Raw genomic sequence first — 25,512 nt, forward strand, 5'->3', positions numbered from 1 at the left:
ACGTACAAGTTGATTTGAATGCCCATTTTATGGTTAGCTAAGAACTTTTATAAAGGATAGGCAAACTTTGGGTTGTCCTTATCCTGAAGATTTGCGTGTTTCTGGATCCTTTCATCCATTTTGTGTCTGCATCGCTAATGCTCATCGTTTAATTTTATAGGTAATTCGGGTCCAGCTGACCTCTTACGCCTCTACTCTTGACATTTCCCCTTTTCACACTATGGTCCTAGCAGGCCTCCTTATAGGTCTTCAAAGAAGCCGAGTTCTTTCTCACCCCCAGGCACCCTAACACTCTCGTTTGCCCCTTTGCCTTTGCCCCTTGGGTATCCCTGTCCCTAAAGGTCATTGGCCTGCTATGAGGACTTTCTCTTTCAACTGGACTGCCACTCTTCTCTGGACCTTATTCTCTCAAGATTGTTCCAGTTCTCCCTGGGTCAGGATCCCCAACCACCCTTTGTCTCATGGGCTACAAGAGAAAACCAATTCCTTATTCATTCACTCACTCAGCAAGACCTGTGTGCGTTCACCATGTGCCTGGCATGGTTCTGGGTTCTTGGAACAGAGCCATGATTAAGATACTCTGCTCTGCTGGTGCTTGCATTCTGATTGGCCATTAGGCAGAGGAAACATCTGAATTACTGAGCATGGCTTCATAACATGTTAAGAGCTATGCTTGTTCTGTGAGATAGGAAGACAAAATGATGATGTGATAGCATGTAACTGGGAGGGAGTGCTGCTTCAGACTGGTTTCAAGGAAGGTCTCTGCAGAGGTGCCTTTCAGACACCTGAAAAATGAGGAGGCGCTATACTGCCTGGGGAAACAGCAAAAAGCACAATGACTCTGGGGCAGACAGAGGTGGTTGCTTGTCTCTGAAGAACAGAGAGAGCTGGAGAGGCTAGCGGGTAATGAACAAAAGCTGGAACTGGGATGTAGGCAAAATCTTATGTACAGTTTTATAAAGATAAGTTTGAACTGTATTTATATTTTATTACACCAAACAATCTGATTCTAGAATATTCTCTCCTCTAGAATATCCTAAGCCTTTTTAAAAAAAATCTTTTAAAAGGCCCATTAACTACATCTTCTACCAAAGAGCCTTCCATGCCAGTGTCCACCTTAAGCAACCCGAAAAACTGAATTTTTAACACTAAAGGTATATTGCTTAACCTCTCTCAGATCAGAATTTTAGGCAAGGCTCCCACTTTCCACTTGTGCATTTTGTTTTCCTTCCCGTTATATTTATGCAGTATTTTTCATCACTGTCAGAAACTACCGTTTTGAAAACTTAGCATTGTATTGATATTTTGCTTGTCAATCCACATCATCAATTGTAGTGATTAATATCTGAGTAGCTCCCTTTGGTCTTTCTCAGCCACTTCTAGTCCAGGACATCATCATGTCACATTTAAGCATGTACCATAACACCTTACCCGTTCACTTGGCCTTTGGCCTCTCTGTTTTTGAAACCAGCTTTCCCAAAGCTCTTTAGGCCTGTCACTCCCATTACCTTTAAGTGAACCTTCATTACTGTCAACATGTTATCGTATGAAATGATGATGTGTAAATATTGGGAAGGATGATGCCTAATTATTTGCTGATATGATTGTACACCTAGAGAACACAAGGAAATTAACTGAAAAGCTACTGGAACTAATGAGGGAGGTCAATAAGTCAACAAAAACCAATAGCTTGTTTGTATACCAGCAATAACCTGGTAGAAAATAAGACGCAAAAGTACCACGCTCAACAATGCCTAATCCTTGGAGCACCAGACGGGTCCTAAGTTCCAAGCAAAGGTGAGTGGAATGGCCTTGTCTCAGCCCCAAACCACACATTGTCACACAGGCCCTGAGAAGCTCTGCTGGTACCCAGAGTCCTGCTGAGTCTCTCAGAAAATCGTTCAGTGGGTTCTGGTATTCACCCCTCTAAAGTGGCTCAAACCCAGTGCCAGAGGCCAGGAAGGAGCTGATCCCACACCTTTCATGCCTTCTCCAAATAAGAGATGTTTTCTCCAAAGGCTGTGTTTCTCTTCTGTACAAGGGTAGCCCTGTCTCCAACACTGAAAACATTCTCAGACCCAAAGCAGATTTAGCTTTTTGGAACAATCATCTGAATCGTCTCCCAGGGACTTTTAGTTAAGTGCAGAGGATTACTGTGTGATTCTACTTATGAGGTCCTTAGAGCGGTCAAATCCATAGAGACAGGAAATAGAATGGTGGTTGCCAGGGGCTGGGTAGAGTAGGCGCTAAGGGGTTGTTATTTAATGGGTACAGAGTTGCAGTTTAGGGAGATGAACAATGTTCTGGAGATGGATGGTGATGATTGCACAACAATGTGCATGTACTTAATGCCACTGAACTGTATAATTAAAAACAGTAAATTTTATGTATATTTTTTCACAATAAAAAATACATAGGATTGATCACTGTATTTACTCCCTTCCAAAATCCCACCTAAATGAAAGTAAAGGGACTTCCTTGGTGGTCCAGTGGTTAAGAATCCGCCTGCCAGTGCAGGGGAAACGGGTTCGATCCTTGCTCCAAGAAGATCCCACGTGCTGCGGAGCAACTAAGCCCGTGCACCACAACTACTGAGGCCATGTGCTGCAACTACTGAAGCCCACGTGCCTAGAGCCCGTACTCCGCAACAAGAGAAGCCACCGCAATGAGAAGCCTGCACACCACAATGAGGAGTAGCCCCTGCTCGCCACAACTAGAGAAAGCCCGCGCACAGCAATGAAGACCCAACACAGCCAAAAATAAATAAAATTTTAAAAAAAGGAACTACATAAATGAAAGTAAAGAAAAAAATATAAACTCATAAGTACAGAAAGACCAGCAGAAGAGATGAATTCATTAGATTAGATTTGACTGTCATAGAAAAACCTAATATGACAGTGACTTTACACGCTACAAATTTTTTTCTCTCTCATCTTCAGGAAATGTAGAGATTGCCAATCCAGGGCTGATAGGGCATCACACAGTGTCAGGAATCTGCTTTCTGTATTCTTGCTTTACATACATGGCTTCCATTGCTAATGTCAATTCATGGATCTAAGACAGCTGCTATGGTGCCCATGCTTACATCTGCATTCCAGCAATCAGAAAGCAAAAGGAGGGTGGGAAAAGGCCATGTGCCCTTTAAGGTCACCTCCTTAAAGTTGCACACACCACTTCCAGTTATATGACCCCCAAGGATAGGTGTGCATGAAAACGGTAAAGGGGTGACAGGCTCAGAAGGGGCACTGGCATCTTTTACTGTACCATTGTCCAGGTAAAAAGTGACAGTTCCCTGGTGGTGCAGTGGTTGAGAGTCCGCCTGCCGATGCAGGGGACACAGGTTCATGCCCCGGTCCGGGAAGATCCCACATGCCGCGGAGCGTCTGGGTCTGTGAGCCGTGGCCGCTGAGCCTGCGCGTCCGGAGCCTGTGCTCCGCAACGGGAGAGGCCACAATAGTGAGAGGCCCGCGTACCGCAAAAAAAAAAAAAAAAAAAAGTGACGGTTCAATTACTATGCCCAAAGGGGAGAACAGACTTTGGGGAACAATTAGCAGTCACTGCCAGTTGAGGCAACAGCAGAAGAGAAATGCGAACTTTTCTCTGGAAGACGGAGAAAGCTGATACAGGAATGAGCAGAACTGAGGAAGGTGCATACCAAGTATTAAAGAGAAGGACATCCAGCAGTACCCAGGACATGAAGCAACACCTATCATGGAAGGTGGGGGTGAGATGTGGACTGAAACCAGGCGGATTGATTAAAAATAATCCGAAAAACAGCTGTTTCCCTAGAGAGGGGCCATTCATCAATAAAAAGTATTTAAAATAATTTGCAGAACTAAAAGACATGGTTTTTGAAAGGGTTTGCTGAGTCCCCAACATAATTAATGAAACAACAAACCCACCCCAAGGCACATCATTATTAATTTCAGAGCATCACAGATAAAGGGAAGCGTCTACGAGGTTCCAGAAAGAAAAACAAGGCCCAGAGAATAGGTCAGGGGAGAGTGGAGCAGGGAAACAGAGGACTCCGGGTAGAAAGGACTGAGTCTAAGCAAATAATAGAATTCTTGATACTTTCTTGAAGAATTAGGAGCATGTTTTACAATTCTGTTGCTAAGTTTTAGAAGGATTAGTGATTCTGTAATAACATTGTGCAAATCTAAAAGATGGAATTTGTTAACTTCAGGAAGAACAGAAGTTTGAAAAATAAAGGAAATGTTATCTTAGCATACCATGTGGCTCAGCAATGAACAACACTTACGTAGTCATATAAAGTAAACTTTAATTAGTGATGTTACCAATAATTATGATATCACTCTATTGGGAGCTCAGAAGGAAGGGAAATAGAGGCATGTGGTAATACAAGACAGCTAAATCTTTTATGTTCTGTAATAGAGAGAAGGTAATGTCTAAAATTAATGAGAAAATGGCAATTATAAGCATAATATTTAGAAATTCAGAGGGAAAGATCAGACTAATATTTTAAATTCTACTTTAAAAAATGTGTTTTTTTTCCTTCACATTTGCATAAATAAAACATTTGGATGGTTTCATCAGAACAAAGGAACTGTTCTCCCTAGAGAAGTATTGGTGATGCTGTCTCGAGAAATGGAAACCAGTTTGCAGTTGGTAGTACTTTTTGTTGTTGTTGCTGTTAGCTTTTTAAAAAAATCTTCTACCTGTTGAGGTTACAAAAATCCTAAGTTCAGAATTTCAGCTGGGCAGCCTGGATCCCACCACGGGGAGCCATGCAGGTTCATGGGCTCTGTCTGATGTGGTATGTTTGATATTGCTGGGCTGATTTTGCTACTCATTAAGTGATGATGAACACCCTTATTAGCTACAGGGGTTTTGGGTAGGAAAAAGAAGAGGTGTTTTCAGCCCAAACTTCATCAAACTTGTATGTCTTTCAACTTTTGATGATAAAAACTTTCAAATCTATGCAAAAGTAAAAGACCACTATAATGAACCCCTATGTACCCATCACCCAGCATCAACAATGATCAAGTCCTGACAATTCTTGTTTCACCTACCCTGTCCCCATTTTTCTGAAGCACATCCCAAACACCATATCATGCTATTTATCAGAACCAAACTTTAAGTCTCTCAGACCATAGTCCATTGCACTATAAACAATTCCCCATAAGGAGGACTTCAGGATGTAGCTTTTATGTTAATAACTTAATACATGATGTGAAGACATATATTTTGTTTGTTTTCTTCATTAACTGCAGTATCTTTATGGCATAACATGAGTTTATGGAAATGGCACTCCAGAGAACTTACACCTGTAGGAAATAAGAGCTTGATTTACACTGAACTTTTCACTGTCATCCAGGAACCCAATTAGGTCCTAAGTTCACGTGGCTCCTTTTCTCAAAGCAATCCCTCAACCTCCTCTAAGTTCCTATACTGGCTTACCAGGTCCTATGTGATCTGCCCTCTCCTATTCTTACTCCTTGGTCCTCACTGCTTACCACCATTCCCCAGCCCACTCTCCTCCAGCCATCCTTGCTTTTTGCTAATCCTCTAACCTGGCAAGGATTCTCCTACCTCAGGACCTTTGCATCAGCTGTTTCTTTTGCCTGGACTGCTCTTTTCCAGATACCCACATGTCTCACTATCTTATTTCCTTCAAGTCTCTGTTCGAATATCACCTTACCAGTGAGGCCTTGCCTGACCACCATCTACAATATTACAAGTGCCATTTCTCCCCACATCCCTTCCATATCATTCTTACCCTGTTTTATATTTTCCCCATAGCAGCCATCACCACCTGTCTTATATTTATTACATTTAATTTCTCATCTGTTCCTTCCCAGTAGAACGCAAGCTCCACGAGATCAGGGACTTTGTGTGTGTTTTTTCTCCTGCTGTATCCCTGGTGCTCAGAATAATGGGAGACACATTAATAACTTGCAGGTCACCTTTATGTCACAATTTTAAAACTTTACACTTAATAGAACTCACCACGTACCAGGCACTGTTCCAAGCACTTAAAAATTACCTTACTTAATCCTCCAAACAACCTTGCCCAGTAGATACTATTATTATCATTCCCCATTTTACAAATGAGAAACTGGTACAGAGAGGTTAAGTAACCTACCCAAGGTCATACAACTAATAAATGAAAGATCCAGGCAGTCAGGCCCCAGAGTCTGCACATCTAACCCCTGGGCAATGATTCCTTTCAAAAAACTACATGGAAAACATTTAATAAAAACTTCCAGAACGAGATGCAAATTTTATTTGAAAAGCATTCAGATTTCTGGGAGGGCTACTATTCCTATGTGCCATCAGAGTTCAAATACTGGAGGCATTCCCAATGTTCCACTCACAAATGAAATGAAATGAAATCTGTGGCGGCCCCTGCTGTGAATAAAATCGAAGAGAAAGATGCTGGTATATTTGGTGCTATGCTTAAAAGACCTGCAGACCTATCCTGCTCTTTTCAAAGTAAAAATTGTGGCAGTCTCTCTGGCCAGGTAGTGTGTGTCCACATACCACTGCAGCAAATGCCTGTAAGTCACGTGACTTATTTTCCTTTAGGGAGGAAACCAAGCAATTCAGGATACAGGTGTGTGCACCAACTTGTGTAACTGACGGCCGTGGGAGGGGTGGGGCCTTGCAGGGCTAGTGCCACCAATACCTTAGGAGAGTTCACATTAGAAGAGCTTTCCTTCTGTATTAAGTTGGCATACTGTCCTCTAAAAAGTTATTTTTAAAAGAGATTGTCTGTTTTTTCAACTTCATGGGTTAGGTAGGCTTCATGAATAAAGCTCTTCGTATATTAAAGAAGGCAGGGTATCAACTGTGAGCTGGAAAGCCAGCAGAGAACATTTCCATTATGAAGATAATCTATGTAAGTATGTTTGCTGCCTGGACACTTGAATTTGCAACGCATCCCTTCTGTGTATCCTTAGTTAATACCGTAGTGCCGGGCACAGAGCTGCCCTGGACAGGGTGTAGAATAATCGTTACTGTATACGTGTGATAAGTTATGTAAAGTCCACTTCCTGTCCGGTGGAGGGTCTCCGTCCAGTCTCCTCGCACCGCTGCCTTCGCGAGTGTAGTCAGAATTAAAGCACTCAGGTTTCACCAACAGAGTAGGAGTCCACGGGGTTCCCTTCCCAGGCCACGCCGGCTTTGGGGGGCACCCACCGAGGGTCGGCTCTACCTGAAATCCAGCCGCGGTCGGCCGAAAGCGCAGCGTCGCAGCAGGTTCCGGTCGCTCTTCCACCTGCTGCCAAAGCGGGAAGGCTACGTGGAAGACAACCTTGTCCTGGGCTGGAGGCAGCGGCCACCGCGGCCGCATTTGGTCCTCCGAGATCCCATGTTCCCTTGCGCCAAGGAGACGTCCGGCGGCTCCGCAGGGCCTTTCTACGCCATCGCAGGGCCTTTCTACGCCATCGCGGCGCCTCTCTATGGTCCATTGCCGCGTTCAAGGTGGGTGTCATGGCTGCCGGCGTTGAGTTGGCAGGAGTTGCCAACGGAACTGGGGAAAGTCACTAAAGCAGAGGAAGAAGTGGCCTAACCCGGACTGTGGGAAGTCGTGAGAATGAGCGGAGGCCCCGCGGGGGTGCCCATGTCACTGGAATTGGGCCCCTGGTAAAGTCCCAGGCCAGGCCTCTGCGTTTCTAGTCAGAGCCCGGCGGTTGCTGGGGGTCTCCGAAGCCGGCGTTGTCTAGGAACCCCTGTCTTATCAAATCCTGAGTGTTGTGATTTGGACCAGTCCCCCGGAGACAGCGGTTCAAGGACATTTGGCGGGGTCGGCCGACGACGCTGGCCGCGTTTCTCGGAGCGGAGCAGGTTGTTCTCTAACCCGCAGCGATGTCGTCCTGGCTTGGGGGCCTCGGCTCTGGCTTGGGCCAGTCCCTGGGTCAAGTCGGGGGCAGCCTGGCTTCCCTCACTGGCCAGATTTCAAACTTTACGAAGGATATGCTGATGGAGGGCACGGAGGATGTGGAAGGTAACCGCTGGGGCGATGGGAGGGAGGGATTTACTGGGACCCTGGGAGCGTCCGTTTGGTCCCCAAGTCCATCTGTCACGAGACGCAGACAGGTCCAGAGGAGTGTCACTCCTTTTGCCTCTTAACCGATTTTCTCTGGTGAGAGACCATGGGGGTCGGGGGGTGGGGGAAGAGTTCTGGTTCTTCTCCTTTGAGTACCCAGGATAGTTCAGAGCTGTAGAAACTGCCCCTACGTCGCGTAGTTTATTTTTGTTTGGTTCATCCACGCCCACCTCTTCCTTTGCCCTTACTTGGGGGCGGAACTGATTTTGATCCTCTTCCTTTATACTGACACAGTTTAAAAAATTATTTGTGTATGACACGTCACTTTTGGGGGGTTTTCTTTCTTCGATTTTTGTTAACAATTGAAGTAACTCATAATTAAGGTATTTAGTGACTCTTACTCTTTCTCACTTGAATATATTGTTAGTGAAACATGGGTATGGTTTTCCTGTTATTTTATAGTTTTGCTTATTCTGGTGACACATTACAGCGTTCCAGCTGAAAGTGTACTTTTGCGCCTAATTGCCCACTGCCTCCCCCCCCACACCATATTTCTACAGTAGAACAAGTAAGATAACCCTGTTCTTTGGGTACCCTTAGCAACCTTCACTCATTTTTGAAGTCCTCATTTTGTTTTACTAATGAATAGTGACCCAGAGTTACATGGTAATCGTTGATTAAGTTAATTACTCCTTTGATTTCTTGATATTTCTTTCAGCAAGTAGTATTTAGATCAAAAGACTTTTTAAATTTCATTGTGAGTCTGCCTCCAGAGAGATAATGGGTGGTCTTTTGATGAGAGCAGTTTCTTTGGCAGTTTGTTGTAAATAAATTAGAATTCTGGTTTAATTTTTTAATACTGATTTAACTGAGTTTTCGTGTTTATTTGGTTGAAATAGAGAACGATGGTTTGATTTAGAAAAATAGTATCTATATTTAGAATTTCTGTGGGGTCTACTTAGAAGGGAGGAAGATTGGGGAGCTGCCGAAATCCATTTAACTGCTTGGGGGTACATCAGGTGGGACAGGTTGGGGATGGGAGTTAAAGGGATTCTTCCTGTGTTCAGGAAAGGCTCATGTGACCCTGAGGGCAGTCAGAAGCAGAGAAGGGCTAGATAACATGGGAAATGCCAAGTCTCTCCTTGTTTCCTAGATAGGGGAAAACAGTTGACTATTCCTTTGACCCTAAGCCAGAAAATAGGCACCCCGCCTCTAACTTGGATGTCCTACAGGCTTAAGGTAGAATTCAGTTTGTTCTTCCCACCAAATGTGCTCCTGTATTCTCAATTTTAATGGTTTCACCATCTACCCATTCTAAACTTGGAAATCTTTGTCACTTTGTTTTGCGACTTTCTTTTTTTTCTCCTACTTCCAATTAGTCACCAAATCTTGTTCATCCTGTGCCTGAATTGTTTGTATTTGTCCTTTCCTTATTATTCCTACTTCCCTACTTCAGATCCCCATTATCTCTCCCACACACTATTTCTCTTTCATGTCCTGTCACTTGTTTCTCCTTACATTACTCCATTTCCTGTTGTGTTGCCAATTACTTTTCTAAAAACAAATGTGCTTTAAAATCTCTTGACTCTGTTACTTACAGGATAAAATCCAAGCCTCTCAATTTTGGGAGACCAGAAACCTATCCTATCTGGGTTCAACCTACCTCTTCCAGTCTTACCTCTTGTTCTCTCCCCTTTTCTCCCAATAGCCGCATATATGCACATTCATATACACAAGCATGCTTACACCCAGAGCTTCTGCACAGGCAACGTTGTGAGGTACCTACACAGCTCCAGGCCTTTGCATGGAAAGCCCTTCCTTTCTACTTCCTCCACTACCCTCCTTTGCCTGGAAAACAGTTTTTCCTGTATGACCCTGTATGACCCTGTATGACTCACATGTCAGGTACCTGGTGAAACCATTCTCACTCCATGGCAGGCTGAGTTGTGTCTAACAGAACTTTGTGGATCTCTCTCTGACAGCTCTATTTTATTTATCCTTATATTACCAGTATGTGGTCCCTTCCTTGGTACCTAGTAGATGCTCAATAAAAAATTTGCTGAGTGATTAAAAATCTGCTTTTATTGTTTTCCCTTTGCATTAAAATAGGACTTGCTTAACATCCAATTTATTGATTTTGTGACTCATTTAAAAATAGGGTCAGAGTGCAGTTCATTTATTCATTCAACAAGTATTTATTGAGTGTCTACCCTGTGCCAGCAGTGAACAAGAACCGTTCCAAAATAGCACTGTTGATACAACTTGAAAATTATCCATCTTTACAATATCAGAAAGTTGCTCTTTAACCAAACACTATATTGATTTAGGAGCTTGGGCTTTTAAATCAGACATGGATTGAAATTCCATTTCCATGTGTTACAAATTGTGGGATCTTTGGAAAATTATTAAATACTTAACCTTTAAAAAGCAGAGTGTTCTTATCTGTTAAATAGGGATAATTATACCTGTCATGAAGTTGGGAGGATTAAATGAAATCATGAGTGTAAAATGCATGGCACTGTGCCTAACAAATAGTAAGCATCAATAAATGATAGTTGTTATTTTTGTTTTCCCTTATTGAGGAAAACTTTTTTGGTCTGCATAACATCTCCCATTTATTCTTAAAAAGACCAGGATTTTGTGGGGGAGGCTCTGGGGGGAAAAGTCTTCATGACTTTTTTTTTTTAATCCCTCTTTGAAACAACTGCTGCTTCTAACAATGACCTTCCTAAACAGATTAGATTATAATTTGTTCCCTTCTGAATAGCAATTAGACAATCCTGTCAGAGTTTCAAGCAAGATGTATAAACAACCACCCAAGCATCCCCACCTGATGATTTTCAAAAGAAGAAGAGTGGGTTTGTCACTGTTATTTATTGGATGCCACTTGTATTTTCTTTTGATTTAAACTAATTCAGAGAAATTATTTTTATAGTATTAAAGGGCTGTGAGTAATGAAGAATACTAGTACTTAGAAAAGAAATCTAGCTCTGTGGATGATGATTATCTGGCAGCATCAGCTGTGCCATTTTGGTACTGTGGGCCTTTGACTTTCCTTTTAAATGAAAATGTACAAAACAAGACTGAGCTCATTCACGTTTTAAATAACTTGTGTCTACGTTACTTGAAATAAGTGTTCTTTTGCTGCATTTTTATTCTTTGTTTGTAGGTCATTAATTTTTTGGTAGTATTGGGAGTAGAAAAAGGCCCTCTAAACCCCAGTTTCATAAGAGAAATACATCCTTGGGAATTCCGTGGTGGTCCAGTGGTTAGGACTTGGCGCTTTCATTGCCGAGGGCCTGGGTTCAATCCCTGGTCGGGGAACTAAGATCCCACAAGCCGCACGGCACGGCCAAACCAAGAAAAAAAAAAGAAAAGAAATATGCCCTTAAAACCCCAGCTGCGTAAGTTTCATCAAAATTTATACTAAGCCAACAGAGAGAGATTAATTTTCCATAACAAAATTTTTTTTAATTTATTTTATTTTTGGCTGCTTTGGGTCTTCGTTGCTGTGCGCTGGCTTTCTCTAGTTGCGGTGAGCGCGGGTTTCTCATTGCGGTGGCTTCTCTTGTTGCAGAGAACGGGCTCTAGGCTCACTTTTTCAATAGTTGTGGCTCGCGGGCTCTAGAGCGCAGGCTCAGTAGCTGTGGCACACGGGCTTAGTTGCTCTGCGGCATGTGGGATCTTCCCAGACCGGGGCACGAACCCGTGTCCCCTGCATTGGCAGGCTGATTCTTAACCACTGCGCCACCAGGGAAGCCCCATAACAAAATTTTAATGAACACTTCCATGGGGTAAAGGTAGATGCTCTAGGGTATAGAAGATAGGCAAAGAATGACTTACATGACGATAAAGAACATTTGTGACAATAGAAAGTTGTGATAACAATCAAGTGATGTTTGTCTTCTGAATTTGTTCTTAGATCAGCATACCATTCTGTTTAAAGCTCAGTGAAATATGCTTCCCTTAAAATGCCTGTTTACTTCACATGGTGTTGACTGAGTATATATTCAGTATATGCTGTTTCTTTTGTAGCAGAATTACCTAATGCTAGGAGAAAGGAAGTTGAAGCCATTCATACAATCTTAAGATCAGAGGTAAGGAAACGTTAAAGATTTAGATTTTTTTCTTTTTTGAAGCCATGAAAGTTATTCATACTTTATTTCAGTCGTCTCTTTTTAATGCACTTTTTCTCTCTTTCCCTTTATCTTAATTTTTTTTTTAAGCCCTGTCATCTTCATTTGATGAAGAATATATTTACATGTTACTGCACTTTGCTATTAAATATTCCCACCGCTGCTTCTGAATGCTGGAAGAAGGAAATCTGCCAAATTTAGAAAATAACATTGGCAAGTTTATCATTATCAAGGATTTACTATGTTTTATTAGTATGCTAAACTGCAGTAGTACATTTATTTAAGTATAATGTGAAGAATGCAATTCTGTTTAATCTAGAGCTTTTTAATCCCCTAACATTAAAAAAGTGTGATATTTGTATACAGAGAATGTAGAATATAGGAGTAGCAAATTAATTTTACCATTTTTTTCATTATTAGTCAGTGCCTCATGGTAACTAGCTCTGGACATTGTACTTAATAGGGATGAGGAAATGTTGGAAAGGGTTCAAAGGAAAGCCGTAAAGAAAATGAAAGGTTTTAAAGTGGGATCTGTTGTAAAGTACTAAAGACACCCAACTATTTAGCCTTTGGATAAGAACAGCAAGGGAACACTTAATAGTATTTCAGCAAACAGTATTCTTAGAGGACTGTGGTAAGCATGTTTTCCCTTGCTAAGCCCATAAAAGAGAAAATGGAATTTAAATATAAGAAAATACTTTCTGACTGAGCTCTGGTCTAGATTATCAAGGTCAGATTGTGGAATTTGAAAGTAGAGGGATCTCTCAAGAGGGACTATTGAAGTATTCTGCCTCAATAGAAGATGGCAATTTGGTGGCACTTAAGAGACCTTAGCTGTAATTACCTAATTAGTAGATACTTCAGTGACAGATGAATGTAATAGCTTCTTTCTTTGTAAGGCTGAGATAGGAAATCGTCCCTATAGTCCCTAGAGAAATCCTTGAGAAAGCACTCAGGATGGGCCCACCCAGGAAAATTAGATGGCAGAGATGTGTGTAATGGTATTAATTAAGCTAAATTTGCCAGTATACATTTGGGGGAGGGGGGAAGCAAATGGGGTTAACCTGCTTAATGAATGACTGCTCTGTACTGAGGTTGAGAAGAGAGATAGAAATCTTCTGTCCCTTTGTTGATTTCAACTCTAGTCTCTCTCCTAATTTTATCTTTGGACTGTGGCAAGTATGGTTCTAGTGTTCAAAAATATTTATTTTTGGTATAACACATCCCCAAATGAAAGCCAACTTCCTTGCTTGGTGCTTATTCAGAGTACCGTGAGCTACTCAAATACTGGGTTGGCCAAAAAGTTTGTTTGGGTTCCCGGACAAACTTTTTGGGCAACCCAATACTAGAGGAAAACAGACTATTGGACTTTCCAAAGACTTTATTTTCTAAGGTGATTTTGACTATACATGATTCTTGCCTTCTATCAGCACATAAGCACTTCATAAAGGTAATGCCTTATGTGACTGCAATAGGAGAAAGTGAACATATGATTGAAACCACTAGGAGATTACAATAGAAAATTCTATTTATTTAGAAAGTTTTAGTATAGACAGAGGGCAGTATGTTTTCTAGAGGAAATTAGATTTGCGTACAGATGTTAATATTTGAAATTGACTTAATTAGTTAAGTTTCCTCAGTTGCAACTAATGGCAACCAATCTAAGCTAATTTCACCGTCTGTGCCAAGAAAAAGTCTTCACATTTACCATCTCGATCCAATGTACTTTTAATTTTTTTGTTTTAAGTTATTTTATAAAAAATTTACAGAAGTAAGAATAAAGTGATAGTGAAAAACTTTATTACAAATTTTAATAAGAACTTATATATAGCAAATTCAGACTTTTATTCCATGTGTTTCTGCTTTTGAAAGCATATATGCTCAGAATAGGCAATGTTCTTTGAATGCAGTTAACTGCTTATTAACTCTTTTTGTGAACTGGAATGTATCTTGTGAATACTGATTCCAGATTTCAATTACATCTCTAATAGATTTTAACCTATTATTACTTCTGGTTCTTCTTCCTGACTTGTGTCATTAAAACCAATACTTATGAAAACTTTGACGGCTTATGATTTTGTTAAATGCATGGCTGTTTGCTCCATAATTACAAAGCATTTTTATTCTTAGATTTATAAATACCAATTAGAGTGATCAGTCCACTGAGTTTTTTCATTTTTATGTCATCTGTTTCCTCCTAGTCACCTGTGTATACACCTGCCTTCAGCATTTGTCCATGTAGGGACTGTATCAAGTAAATGCTGGTGTACAAATGTGTATAATGAAAGAATACTGTTACATATCCATTTAGTAAAGTGGCATGAATGGTTCAGGTTTTTGTCACAAAATATTGTGAGATAAAATCTTTTCTTATAGAATGACTAACTTCATGAGAACACCATATTTCCTTTTTGCTCTTAGAAATATGTTGTTCACTCCTCAGTTCTTGAGTTTGAGAAATTCATCTAGGATATTGTTATTCGAAGACTTGTCTGAGATTTTGCTCCTACATTCATTTTCAGCATAACCATTAGACTCTAGAGTCTAATGCTGTTTTCTGTCTCTTTGCATTTATCTTCTCAGTTGTCTAATTGTGGAATATTTTCCTCTGTCAGTTTTCTTCTCTGTTGAAAAGTGAAAATTCTGAATTTTCAATTGTGTTCAATGAAAGTGAAAAAAAAAAAACCTCCCCCCAAAACAAACAAAAAGCCACTGCAAAGATGGTGTCTCCAGATTGGCTTTTTCCTTTTTAAAAGATGATGCAGTACTTTGGGTAATGCAGTCAGAAAACTGGTTATTTCACTGTTGCATCATTCTTCTAGGTGATTCCATCAGTTCTTCTGTTTTCTTAAGTCTTTTTTTTAACATAGTTGTAAATAATTGATGATTAATGATTAATTCTTAGGATGATAAAATAGCAAAACGTTTCAAGATACAGAAAAAACAAGATCATTGTGACCTCATGATTATTCTTAGATTTATATTGTAAAAGGGCCCAATGTACCCTTATGGTAATTGCAAGATAGAATGAGTTTTAATCTTTTTTTTTTAAAAGTGTATTTTCTCTTTGTTTGTTGGAAGACTACTAGGAAAGAATAAATGTTTTAAATATCAGTCCTTAATACTACTCAAAAAGAAACTCACAAACTAAAATTGGTTCCAGTAGACCTTGATGATATAACAAGGGTTAAGCACAATGGAATAATTTAAGGATATGAGTATCTCATGGATTCCAAGGCATAAATTTTAGCCAGTCTTTAGGAAAGGGCTTCAACCAGAACTGGATGCCATCAGGAATCCATCTGTCTCATTTTTACTCCTCTCTGTTCTTTGTGTGTGTTTATTCTTTTTTCCTTTCAGACCAGCCCCCTCTGCTTCATATTTCATATAATAGAAAATATGACCACGGACAACTCCTGGCATGTTTTGGGTCAGCCACATGAAGAGAATCTGTCCTTCATATGCTTTATCACCCTGACTCTTACATGACTAGGGAGATGAGGAAAGACAACCAATTAGTTATTGGCCAAATTGAAAGTTTTCCAGTTCTAGTTATTCATCAGCGTTAAACAAGTAGCCTTAGGTATTTTTATGTGAAAAAGCCTAGAGTGGACTTTACGACTAGGTTTTGACTTTAGTATATTCTCTTGCTTCAGTTATGTATGGTATTTTCATGTGAACAGCTCACAGAAAATCGTGCAAATGCAGCCAGTACATTAGAAGGTAATTAGTTGTGTGACCATTGATCCTGTTTCTTATTCATATTTCTGCAGGATAACCAAGGTCTGTTAGATTTCTGGAGATAGACTCCCAAAACTAGAGTTTGTGTGTGTGATAATTTTTCCTTTATTTTACACCATTGATTTTCTCTGGGAATTCATTTAATCTCCCTGGTTCATAATTTTCACATATGTTGATGTAAGAAATTCCTAGAATCTAAGAAGAAAACAGATGACATCCTCAAAGTGAAAAAGTCTTCACCTTCTAGCGGGAGCTTTCTTTCCCACCATGAATCTCCTTATTCTCAGTTATCATTGTTAAACTCTGCTTGCAGATACATTAGTAGAATTCTTAGTATATTATTATCTGTAATAATTTGTAAATTCCTTTTTGCAGAAAGTTTTAGTGTCCGTTTCTCTTGCTCCATTATACCCTTATTCATTCAAATGTCAAAGGATGATATTAGGTTAATAATTTAATACTTAGGTACATAAAATTTAAGTAATTTTTTCCAGCGTCTTAAAACAAAAAACTGTGATGTCCAGATTCATTGAATTATATTTAGAGTATTTTTTGTACTTCTAACTGTAGTTTTCCAAACTGAGTTCTATTAGTGGTTTTTAAAATGGATTTTTCAGAGGTGCCTCACTCAGGAGCCTAGGGTTCAGTCAGACAAGTAATGTCAGTTTTTGTCCTCCTACCTATACGTCAGCCATAAGTCTTTTTTAAAAAAGGTTTCTTTAAAAAATTTCTACTGTTCAGGGAGAAAACAAAAGTTTAAGCATGTACTCTAGGTCATTCATTTACCAGACACTTATTGCCTACTGTATGCTAGACACTGGGTGTACAAAGATGGGGGAAACACTGATCAGTGAGTTTTCCTTAGCAGAAAATCAAACTGATCAAGATTTTTAAAAAACTTTGGTTCAGAATTATGCATAATCTCTATAAACATGCTTATTGCACTTGTAACTTTAATTGAAATTGTGGTTTAAAGGTCAGAATTCTGAGACCTACTATAGTACATCTTTTTTGTGCATGAAGCAATATGTTTTTCATAATGCCCTGCACATAACTGTTACTAACATGTTTTACTTTTAGTCTTTTTGTTGAAAACACTTTTTTCGTTGCTTCTAGAATGAGAGACTCAAAAAACTTTGTACTGATCTGGAAGAGAAGCATGAAGCATCAGAGCTTCAAATAAAGCAGCAGTCTATGAGTTATCGAAATCAACTGCAACAGAAAGAGGTAAAGGTTATTACAGTTACTTCATGTTTACTTCACTGTAATGTATTTAGGATGGTTTCTAAGAGTTATAATATAAATCAAGCTCTGTTTAGATCCATGAAAATATCAAAAGGGTGTTGAAATTAGTAATTTCCAACTCAGTATGATATCACTAATTTAACAAGAACTCTGAAAGCTTTTACGTTTATATTACATAAACTAACCTTTGTGGAGTTTAATTTCTACTTTCCAAAAGAAGAAAAGTCTTTGTGTACAATATCTTCAGGCATTTGTTGCTTATAATTTCTGATTTTATGAAACTTATTTCTCATCTATTTACCTAAATTTGTTTTAAATCATTGTGATTGTTAATAACATTTCTTTTTAAAAAAATGATTTTAACTACAAGTGTTAACATATGCTTACTAGTGTTTACTTGATTTTCCATGGAAAAACAGAATATTAGGTATTTTATAGTTGACTTATACTGTTCTATAATTTTTCCCCCTTTAGTTTGATAGAAATGGTTATTTTGGAGGTAGCTTATCTTTCCTTTGCAGTTTTGATAATATTATATAATTTAACCAGTGTTACTACAAATCCTTAAAATAATAGACTATGTCCCTAATGTTTCATTCTGTTGTTGAATTCTCTTTAGTGTTTAGTATGTAAGTGGAATTCAGTAAATGATTCTGTGGAATTGAGCCACAGAATTTCTTGTTTAATTATCCAGATCACTGGGGTGTTCTTCAGTTTGTTGATTAAATGTTCATTTCTACCATCACTTTATATTTGGGTTTTTAAAATTTAGATGCATTGATTTCAAGTTCTTTTAGTGACATACTAAGATGAAAAATAAACCACATTGAAGATAAATATAAACATTTAAAGAAGAACTTAAATTTCCAATCTGTTTGGAATTGATTTCATAAAATACAATAAAAATGAATAACTACAAAAATAAAATGAATGTAAAAAAGCACAGTTACAAGTTCAAATTAAAGTTAAAAGCCCACTTTTTTTTTTTGTAAAGATTCAAAAGATGTAAAATTACTCTGTCAACTTGCTTTATTTTTTTAAACTTTGTTTATTTGTTTATTTTTGGCTGCGTTGGGTCTTCGTTGCTGCGCGCAGCCTTTTCTCTGGTTGCGGCAAGCGGGGGCTACTCTTTGTTGAGGTGCGCGAGCTTCTCATTGCGGTGGCTTCTTTTGTTGGGAGTACGGGTTCTAGGTGCACAGGCTTCAGTAGTTGTGGCTCACAGGGCTCGAGCCCGTGTCTCCTGCCTTGGCAGGTGGATTCTTAACCACTGCGTCACCTGGGAAGCCCCTGTCAACTTGCTTTAAAAGTCTTTAAGCCTTACTCTTTCAGTTTCTTTACTTATCTTGTCATGGACTGGTAGCAAACATTCATGGCATTGGTCCACAGACCACACTTTGAGCAGCACTGATTTACAGATACTCCAATAGAGCAGTAGCTGAATCACCCAGGGGTTTACAGCTGAATCATAAAAAATACACATTGTTAGGTCCTCTAGGAGATTCTGATTTAGCGTACTGGGAAGGGGCTCTGGTATTGGTATTTTTTGAAAACCCCATAGCTGATTCTGATGCTTACATCCTAGTTGAAAAAACTGCTGTGGAATAATCTGGCATTTTATTTTCTACTTCACTATGGATATTAGAGGGCAAATTAAGAATTCAAGTTTAGGAATACGTCTTTGTTAGTAGAGTTTGTACTTTTTAACTCTACAACTTGATATAAATGTCTGTTGTATAATGAGAACTTTCTTTGCATTATAGCTACATTTGAAAAGAATTGTTGATTTCAGTACTTTTTACTAGAATGAAAGATAATATATACTTTAGATCTGCTATTTTCTGAATCTATTTGTTGCTCTCGTTGTGATGTTCATACTGCCCAGAGATGCAATTTGCCTCATGTCATTTATGGGAAAATAAAATTTGTACATTATTGTAAATCTCCATTAGAGAAGGGGCTCTGATACGAAAAAATGTCTGTTTACTATGACATTTAACATAATTGTATTTGGTTTTTGTTTGTCTAATTGCTTGACATTAGAAATACTGTTACTTGCTGACTGTCTCCTCAGTATCAAATTTTCCTCCATTGTGGCAGGTTGTCTTTTGGACTAGCTTGAGTATTTTACAGAAAGCTTATTTCAGTTTTCTCTAGCTTGCTTTTATGTTTTGAGTAATCTTTTACTTGGAATGGATGTGGCATTATGGTAAGTCCTATTTTTATAACTTCTTTTGGACATTGACTTGGTATTGCAAGCCTTCAGTCAAAACTCTACTCGGGGTTTCACGGTTTTTATACTGTTGTCTCCCTGAATAGAGTCAGATTTTCACGGGCCTTTCTTTGCCAAGGCTAAAGCCAAGGCCTCTTTCAGTGCATGATTTCCTTCTAAGGCTAATGGGCTATTAATCATAGGCTTACTGTGAAGATCGGATTAATAAATCAAAGCTTCCTTCTAGCTGTGTTGTGTAGACCAGTACAGAGTTACCTGATTCATGGTGCATTTTAAGCCTAAATCCAGCCATACATAATCAGTTACCAAAGACTCTTCCAACAGGTGTTCTAAGGAAGCTTACAGTGCATAGACTGTTGCAGCTTTTATTTTCTCATCTCTTGAGGCTTGATAATCACAAACAGAACCCTAAGAAATTGCGTATATACTATACTACCTGGTATGTAGAAGGTGGTAAACTGATGTTTAACTGAGCATTTTATTGCTTTAGTTAATGTATGAGTGGAATTCTGTTGCTCATATTAATCGGAACATTATGCTCTATGGTAATCATGGTTTTGAAATAAAAATGTTATGTTGGGGTGTTATAGACAACTTGGATTCAGTTGATGGAGTACTGTCGTTGGGTAATCTTAAACTATTATAACTTTTAACATTATGAATGTATAAAAGGGTCAATATGGTTATTTTGAAGTACCTTCTCTAAAATATGGATTATAAATATAGGTAGAAATCAGCCATCTTAAAGCAAGACAGATCGCGCTGCAGGATCAGTTGCTGAAGCTACAGTCAGCTGCTCAGTCAGTGATTTCAGGAGCTGGTGGTGTACCAGCAACCGCTGCATCTCCTTCATTCAGTTACGGTTTAAGTCATCATGCTTCAGCGTTCCACGATGATGACATGGATTTTGGTGACATCATTTCATCACAACGAGAAATAAACAGATTGTCAAATGAAGTTTCAAGACTTGAGTCTGAAGTTGGCCACTGGAGGCATATTGCTCAGGTAGGTAGAATTTTCATGAATTTTTGAAAACTGTGAGTGAGTAAAAGTAACGATGCTGTGTGTAGAAGTCTTGGTATCAGAAAGAACCCTGGACTAGGAAGTCAGAAACCTGTATTCTGATTCAGCCAGTGACTTTTTAAATGGTTTTAGTCAGGTCATCTTTCTCTCTCAGCCTCAGTTTCCCCTTCTGTACAATATTTGGAAGAAATTTCCAAAAAATTTAAAGCAAGAGAACCATGCTTTAAAATAAAATTAAAAGCTACAAGTCCAGCACTTAAAGGAGACAAAAATGGAGTTGCTGTGGTTGAACCAGCACCTCTTCCCCTGGAGTCCCTGAGACTTCTCTGGTGGAACCAAGACACCAGATTTGAAACTACTTGCTTAGATGTTGTCTGAGGTTCTTCTTTGCATTAATTATATGTAAAATGAAAAATCTGATAATTGGGATTATAAAACACATAAACTATTATGTGTTGTTTCTCACACATTAGAATAGAAATTAAGTCCTTCCTATTTTGGGCTGTAAACTTTCTTCCAAGGATCCCTTTTTTGTCTTCTTTATCAGATTTTATTTATTACTGAGGTTGCCAATACACACGAGACCTGAAATAAACTGGAACATTGTTCATATAGACTTTATTCCATCAGTGTGGAGAAAAATAAAGTACATAAGTAAAGAGATTATTTTCTATCTTTTTGTGAGTGTAATCTTGTTGTGTAAAGGAGAAATCCTCCCAATTAAAATGACCTCCTGGGCTTCCCTGGTGGCGCAGTGGTTGAGAGTCCACCTGCTGATGCAGGGGCCGCGGGTTCGTGCCCCGGTCTGGGAAGATCCCACATGCCGCAGAGCGGCTGGGCCCGTGAGTCATGGCCGCTGAGCCTGCGCGTCCGGAGCCTGTGCTCCGCAACGGGAAAGGCCACAACAGTGAGAGGCCCACGTACCGCAAAAAAAAAAAAAAAAAAAAAAAGATCTCCTTTCTTGTTGAGCCAAGAAAAATATTCTGTGGTGTTTTCCTTCTTATTTTGTAAAAGTATTGTCTTCCCTAATTAGTTAACAGACTCTTGAATGGTATCTTGTATTTATTGTGTATTAGTCACTATTGGACTAGGTTCTTTAAAGGGTGCTTGGCATTCTTTAATAAGAATTTGGGAAATAAATGCCCCCCATTTTTTCTTACTTGTTTTTTAAATTTTTGTTAATTGAAGTATAGTTGATTTATAATAGTTTCAGGTGTACAACACAGTGATTCAGTATTTTTATAGATTACACTCTGTTTAAAGTTATTATAAAATATTGGCTGTAATCCCTGTGCAAATGCCCCTTTTTAAAAAAACGTATCTTCTAATAAAGTTAGTTTCTGACTTTCTCTTTTTTTTTTTTTACATCTTTATTGGAGTATAATTGCTTTACAATGGTGTGTTAGTTTCTGCTTTGTAACAAAGTGAATCAGTTATACTTTACATATGTTCCCATATCTCTTCCCTCTTGCGTCTCCCTCCCTCCCACCCTCCCTATCCCACTCCTCTAGGTGGTCACAAAGCACCGAGCTGATCTCCCTGTGCTATGCCCTGTGCTATGCGGCTGCTTCCCACTAGCTATCTATTTTACGTTTGGTAGTGTATATATGTCCATGCCACTCTCTCGCTTTGTCACAGCTTACCCTTCCCCCTCCCCATATCCTCAAGTCCATTCTCTAGTAGGTCTGTGTCTTTATTCCTGTCTTACCCCTAGGTTCTTCATGACATTTTTATTTTCTTAAATTCCATATATATGTGTTAGCATATGGTATTTGTCTTTCTCTTTCTGACTTACTTCACTCTGTATGACAGATTCTAGGTCTATCCACCTCATTACAAATAGCTCACTGACTTTCTCTTTTATAAGAAAATCAGTACAACTATTTTCTAATTGTGTTTTTCTGATCTAGACTTCTAAAGCACAAGGATCAGATAGCTCTGATCAAAGTGAAATCTGCAAACTACAAAATATCATTAAGGTAAGGTGGATTGTTGGAACAGTGGCTGTTATACATCTAAAATTTGCTTATTAAAAGTATAAGCCTAGGGGCTTCCCTGGTGGTGCAGTGGTTAGGAATCCGCCTGCCAGCGCAGGGGACACAGGTTCGGGCCCTGGTCCGGGAAGATCCCACATGCCACAGAGCAACTAAGCCCGTGTGCCACAACTGCTGAGCCTGGACTCTAGAGCCCTTGAGCCACAACCACTGAAGCCCATGCGCCTAGAGCCCATGCTCCGCAACAAGAGAAGCCACCGCAATGAGAAGCCTGTGCACCTCAACAAAGAGTAGCCCCCGCTCGCTGCAACTAGAGAAAGCCCACGTGCAGCAACAAAGACCCAACACAGCCAAAAATAAATAAATTAAATAAATAAATTTTTAAAAAGTATAAGCCTAAATTAATAAAAGGCTCAGTTATAAAAGTATTTTATAGATTATGATATTCACTTTTTTTGCTGTTTTTATATCTTCTCCATTTTTTATGGCACCTTAAGTATATAATAATATCTCTCTTTCCAAAATCATTTGGTTTTGAATATTTATTAGGTAGTTTATATTTCATAAGTTTCTATCTTCTATTGTATCTCGTAAAACAGTCTTTATTAAAACAATTCTAGGGTCACTGAAATATCAAGATACTGACAAAATACAATGTTAATATTATTTATTGTAAACAATTATTTTCCCTTCATGGTGGAATTTTGCTAGTTTGTGTCAGTTATTTCCTTCCAGAGAAGTCTCAGTTACATATACTTAGCACGGCAGTGAATTGTTTTTAGTATGTAAATTATTGTTATGTTAGAATTTTTTGGTTTTTGGTTTTATTTTTATTACAATACCAGTGTGGATGGGTTCCTCATTCAGACCTGGCTTTGAATCCTGGCTGTACTAGTTACCAGCTGTGCTGCTTTGGGCGAGTTACTTAACCTTTACAAGCTTCTGTTTATCATCAGTGAAGTAGATATCATAATACCTCTCTTGTAGGATTGTTTTTGAGGTTTAAATGTAAACTTCCTTGTCAAGTACTGGCACATAAGTAAGTGTGTAGGACTAAAGAATAACTTTATTTCTCTTCTCAGGAAATAGAAGCTAATTTATTGATTAGGATTCTTGGCTACAAGCAACGAAAACGGTCTCTGGCTAAGTAAAGCATAAGAGGGTTTATTAGAAGGAGCCAGGTACTCTGTCCACAGGATTGAAGGAAAAATTGAGCATTTTGGCCTCAGGAAGGGTAGAAATTAGACCAGCATCAGAGATCTAGGTAGCGGGACACAGTGGATAGGCTCTCCAGGGTGCAGCTATTATAATGCTTCTGGTCTAACCAGGTTCCCTCTTTGAAAGACGCAGCTGAATATCCAGGTTCCTAGGAGAGAGAGAGTGGTCTCAACTTGGGTAGCGAGACACCTTGGTTGACAGTTTAGGGGTCCTATCAAAACTGAGAGAAGGAAAGACTGAGCAAAAAGATAGGTATAATAGGACAACAGGAACAGATTGGCCAGAAGGTGGACACTGATATTGGTGGAATATGTCATTAGCAGAAGTTCATGGTCACAGATACTAAAGAGAAAAAGATATTTTTGCTTGCATTTTGTTTCAGTTGTTTATTGCTGGTGTTCCCTCATTGAAAGTAGAAAAATTGCTTTTAAGGCCCAAGAAAGGAAAGGGTGGGGTCTTTTAGAATTGTCCAGATTTGGGGCCTGTACTTAAATTTTTTCAGCCTGAGCATGTTCAGAGAATTATTTTTAATAATATGGACTTTTGGACAACAATGAAATAGTTTAGTTAAATTCATTTATTTTAAATATGGTTAACTTCGTTTTTATTTTTTAAGGAACTTAAACAGAACCGAAGTCAGGAAATTGACAACCATCAACATGAAATGTCAGTATTGCAGAATGCACATCAACAGAAATTGACAGAAATAACTCGTCGGCATCGAGAAGAATTAAGTGACTATGAAGAACGGATTGAAGAACTGGAAAATCTGTTACAAGAAGGTTATTAATTTTGTTAGTTTAGTGTCTTAAATGACATAATTAAATGATAGACTTAGCTGATGTAAACTTGGTCAAAGTTCTAAGGAATGAGTAAATGACTGGTTCTGCTCATCTGCCAGAAATTTACAGCGGCACCACTATTGTCAAGATTCTGCAAAAATGGAAAAGTCCTTTTACCTTTGTGGTAAATAGTTATAATACAGAGATCTCTTTGCATTGTTTGGTGTGTTTTTACTTTATTTCAAACTCAGATACAAAGGCTTCTTAGTATTTGATTCAAGTAATATCTTTCCTTAACTATTTATTTAAAAATGTTTTGTGTATTACGGTAATTTAACTTTCTTTAAAAAAAGACTTTATTTTTTTAGAGCAGTTTTAAATTTATAACAAAATTGAGGAGGTACAGAGATCTCCCTTATACCCCATTCCCCCACATGCATAGCCTCCCCCACTATCTACATCACTCATCAGAATAGTACATTTTTTTACCAAGGCACATCATAGTCACCCAAAGTCCATATTTATCTCAGAGTTTACGTTTAGTGTTGTACATTCTATGGATTTGGACAAATGTATATCATCATAATATCATACAGAGTATTTTCACTGCCCGAAAAAACCCTCTGTGCTCTGCCTATTCATTCCCCCCATCCCACCCTTAAAACCACTGATCTTTTTATTATCTTCATTGTTTTGCCTTTTCCAAAATTGTCATATACTTGGAACCATATAGTATGTAGCCTTTTCAGATGGACTTCTTTCACTTAGTAATATACATTCAAGTTTCCTCCATGTTTTTTTTTTAATTTATTTTTTATTGAGGTGTAGTTTTTTTTTTTAAATATTTATTTATTTTAGCTTAGTTGCACACACGGGATCTTTGTTGCAGCATGTGGACTCCTTAGTTGTGGCATGTGGGCTTCTTAGTTGCAGCATGCATGTGGGATCTAGTTCCCCAACCAGGGATCGAACCTGGGCTCCCTGCATTAGGAGCACAGAGTCTTACCCACTGGACCACCAGGGAAGTCCCTATTGAGGTGTAGTTGATGTACAATATTATATAAGTTTCAGGTGTACACTTCCTCCATGTTTTTTCATGGCTTGATAGCTCATTTCTTTTTAAGCGCTGAAT

At 38.9% G+C, this 25,512-nt stretch overlaps 1 protein-coding gene across 2 annotated transcripts in view; it reads left to right on the forward strand.

Annotated features, from left to right (window-relative positions):
* The first annotated feature begins 6,023 nt into the window (after positions 1 to 6,023).
* The window catches only part of TRIP11 (thyroid hormone receptor interactor 11), a 68,023-nt gene continuing 48,534 nt past the window's right edge, over positions 6,024 to 25,512 (forward strand). Inside the window, exons 1-6 of one of the 2 annotated variants that reach the window (XM_079913954.1) lie at positions 6,024 to 7,969; positions 12,047 to 12,108; positions 17,005 to 17,115; positions 20,090 to 20,368; positions 22,297 to 22,365; positions 24,215 to 24,380. In XM_079913954.1, coding sequence (XP_079770080.1) covers positions 7,831 to 7,969; positions 12,047 to 12,108; positions 17,005 to 17,115; positions 20,090 to 20,368; positions 22,297 to 22,365; positions 24,215 to 24,380 — 826 coding nt within the window. In that variant the 5' untranslated portion in view covers positions 6,024 to 7,830. The remainder of the gene's footprint in view (positions 7,970 to 12,046; positions 12,109 to 17,004; positions 17,116 to 20,089; positions 20,369 to 22,296; positions 22,366 to 24,214; positions 24,381 to 25,512) is intronic. The other variant, XM_079913955.1, reaches the window with a different exon arrangement.

Source organism: Stenella coeruleoalba (genome assembly GCF_951394435.1).
Source record: "Stenella coeruleoalba genome assembly, chromosome: 2".
Taxonomy (NCBI): domain Eukaryota; kingdom Metazoa; phylum Chordata; class Mammalia; order Artiodactyla; family Delphinidae; genus Stenella; species Stenella coeruleoalba.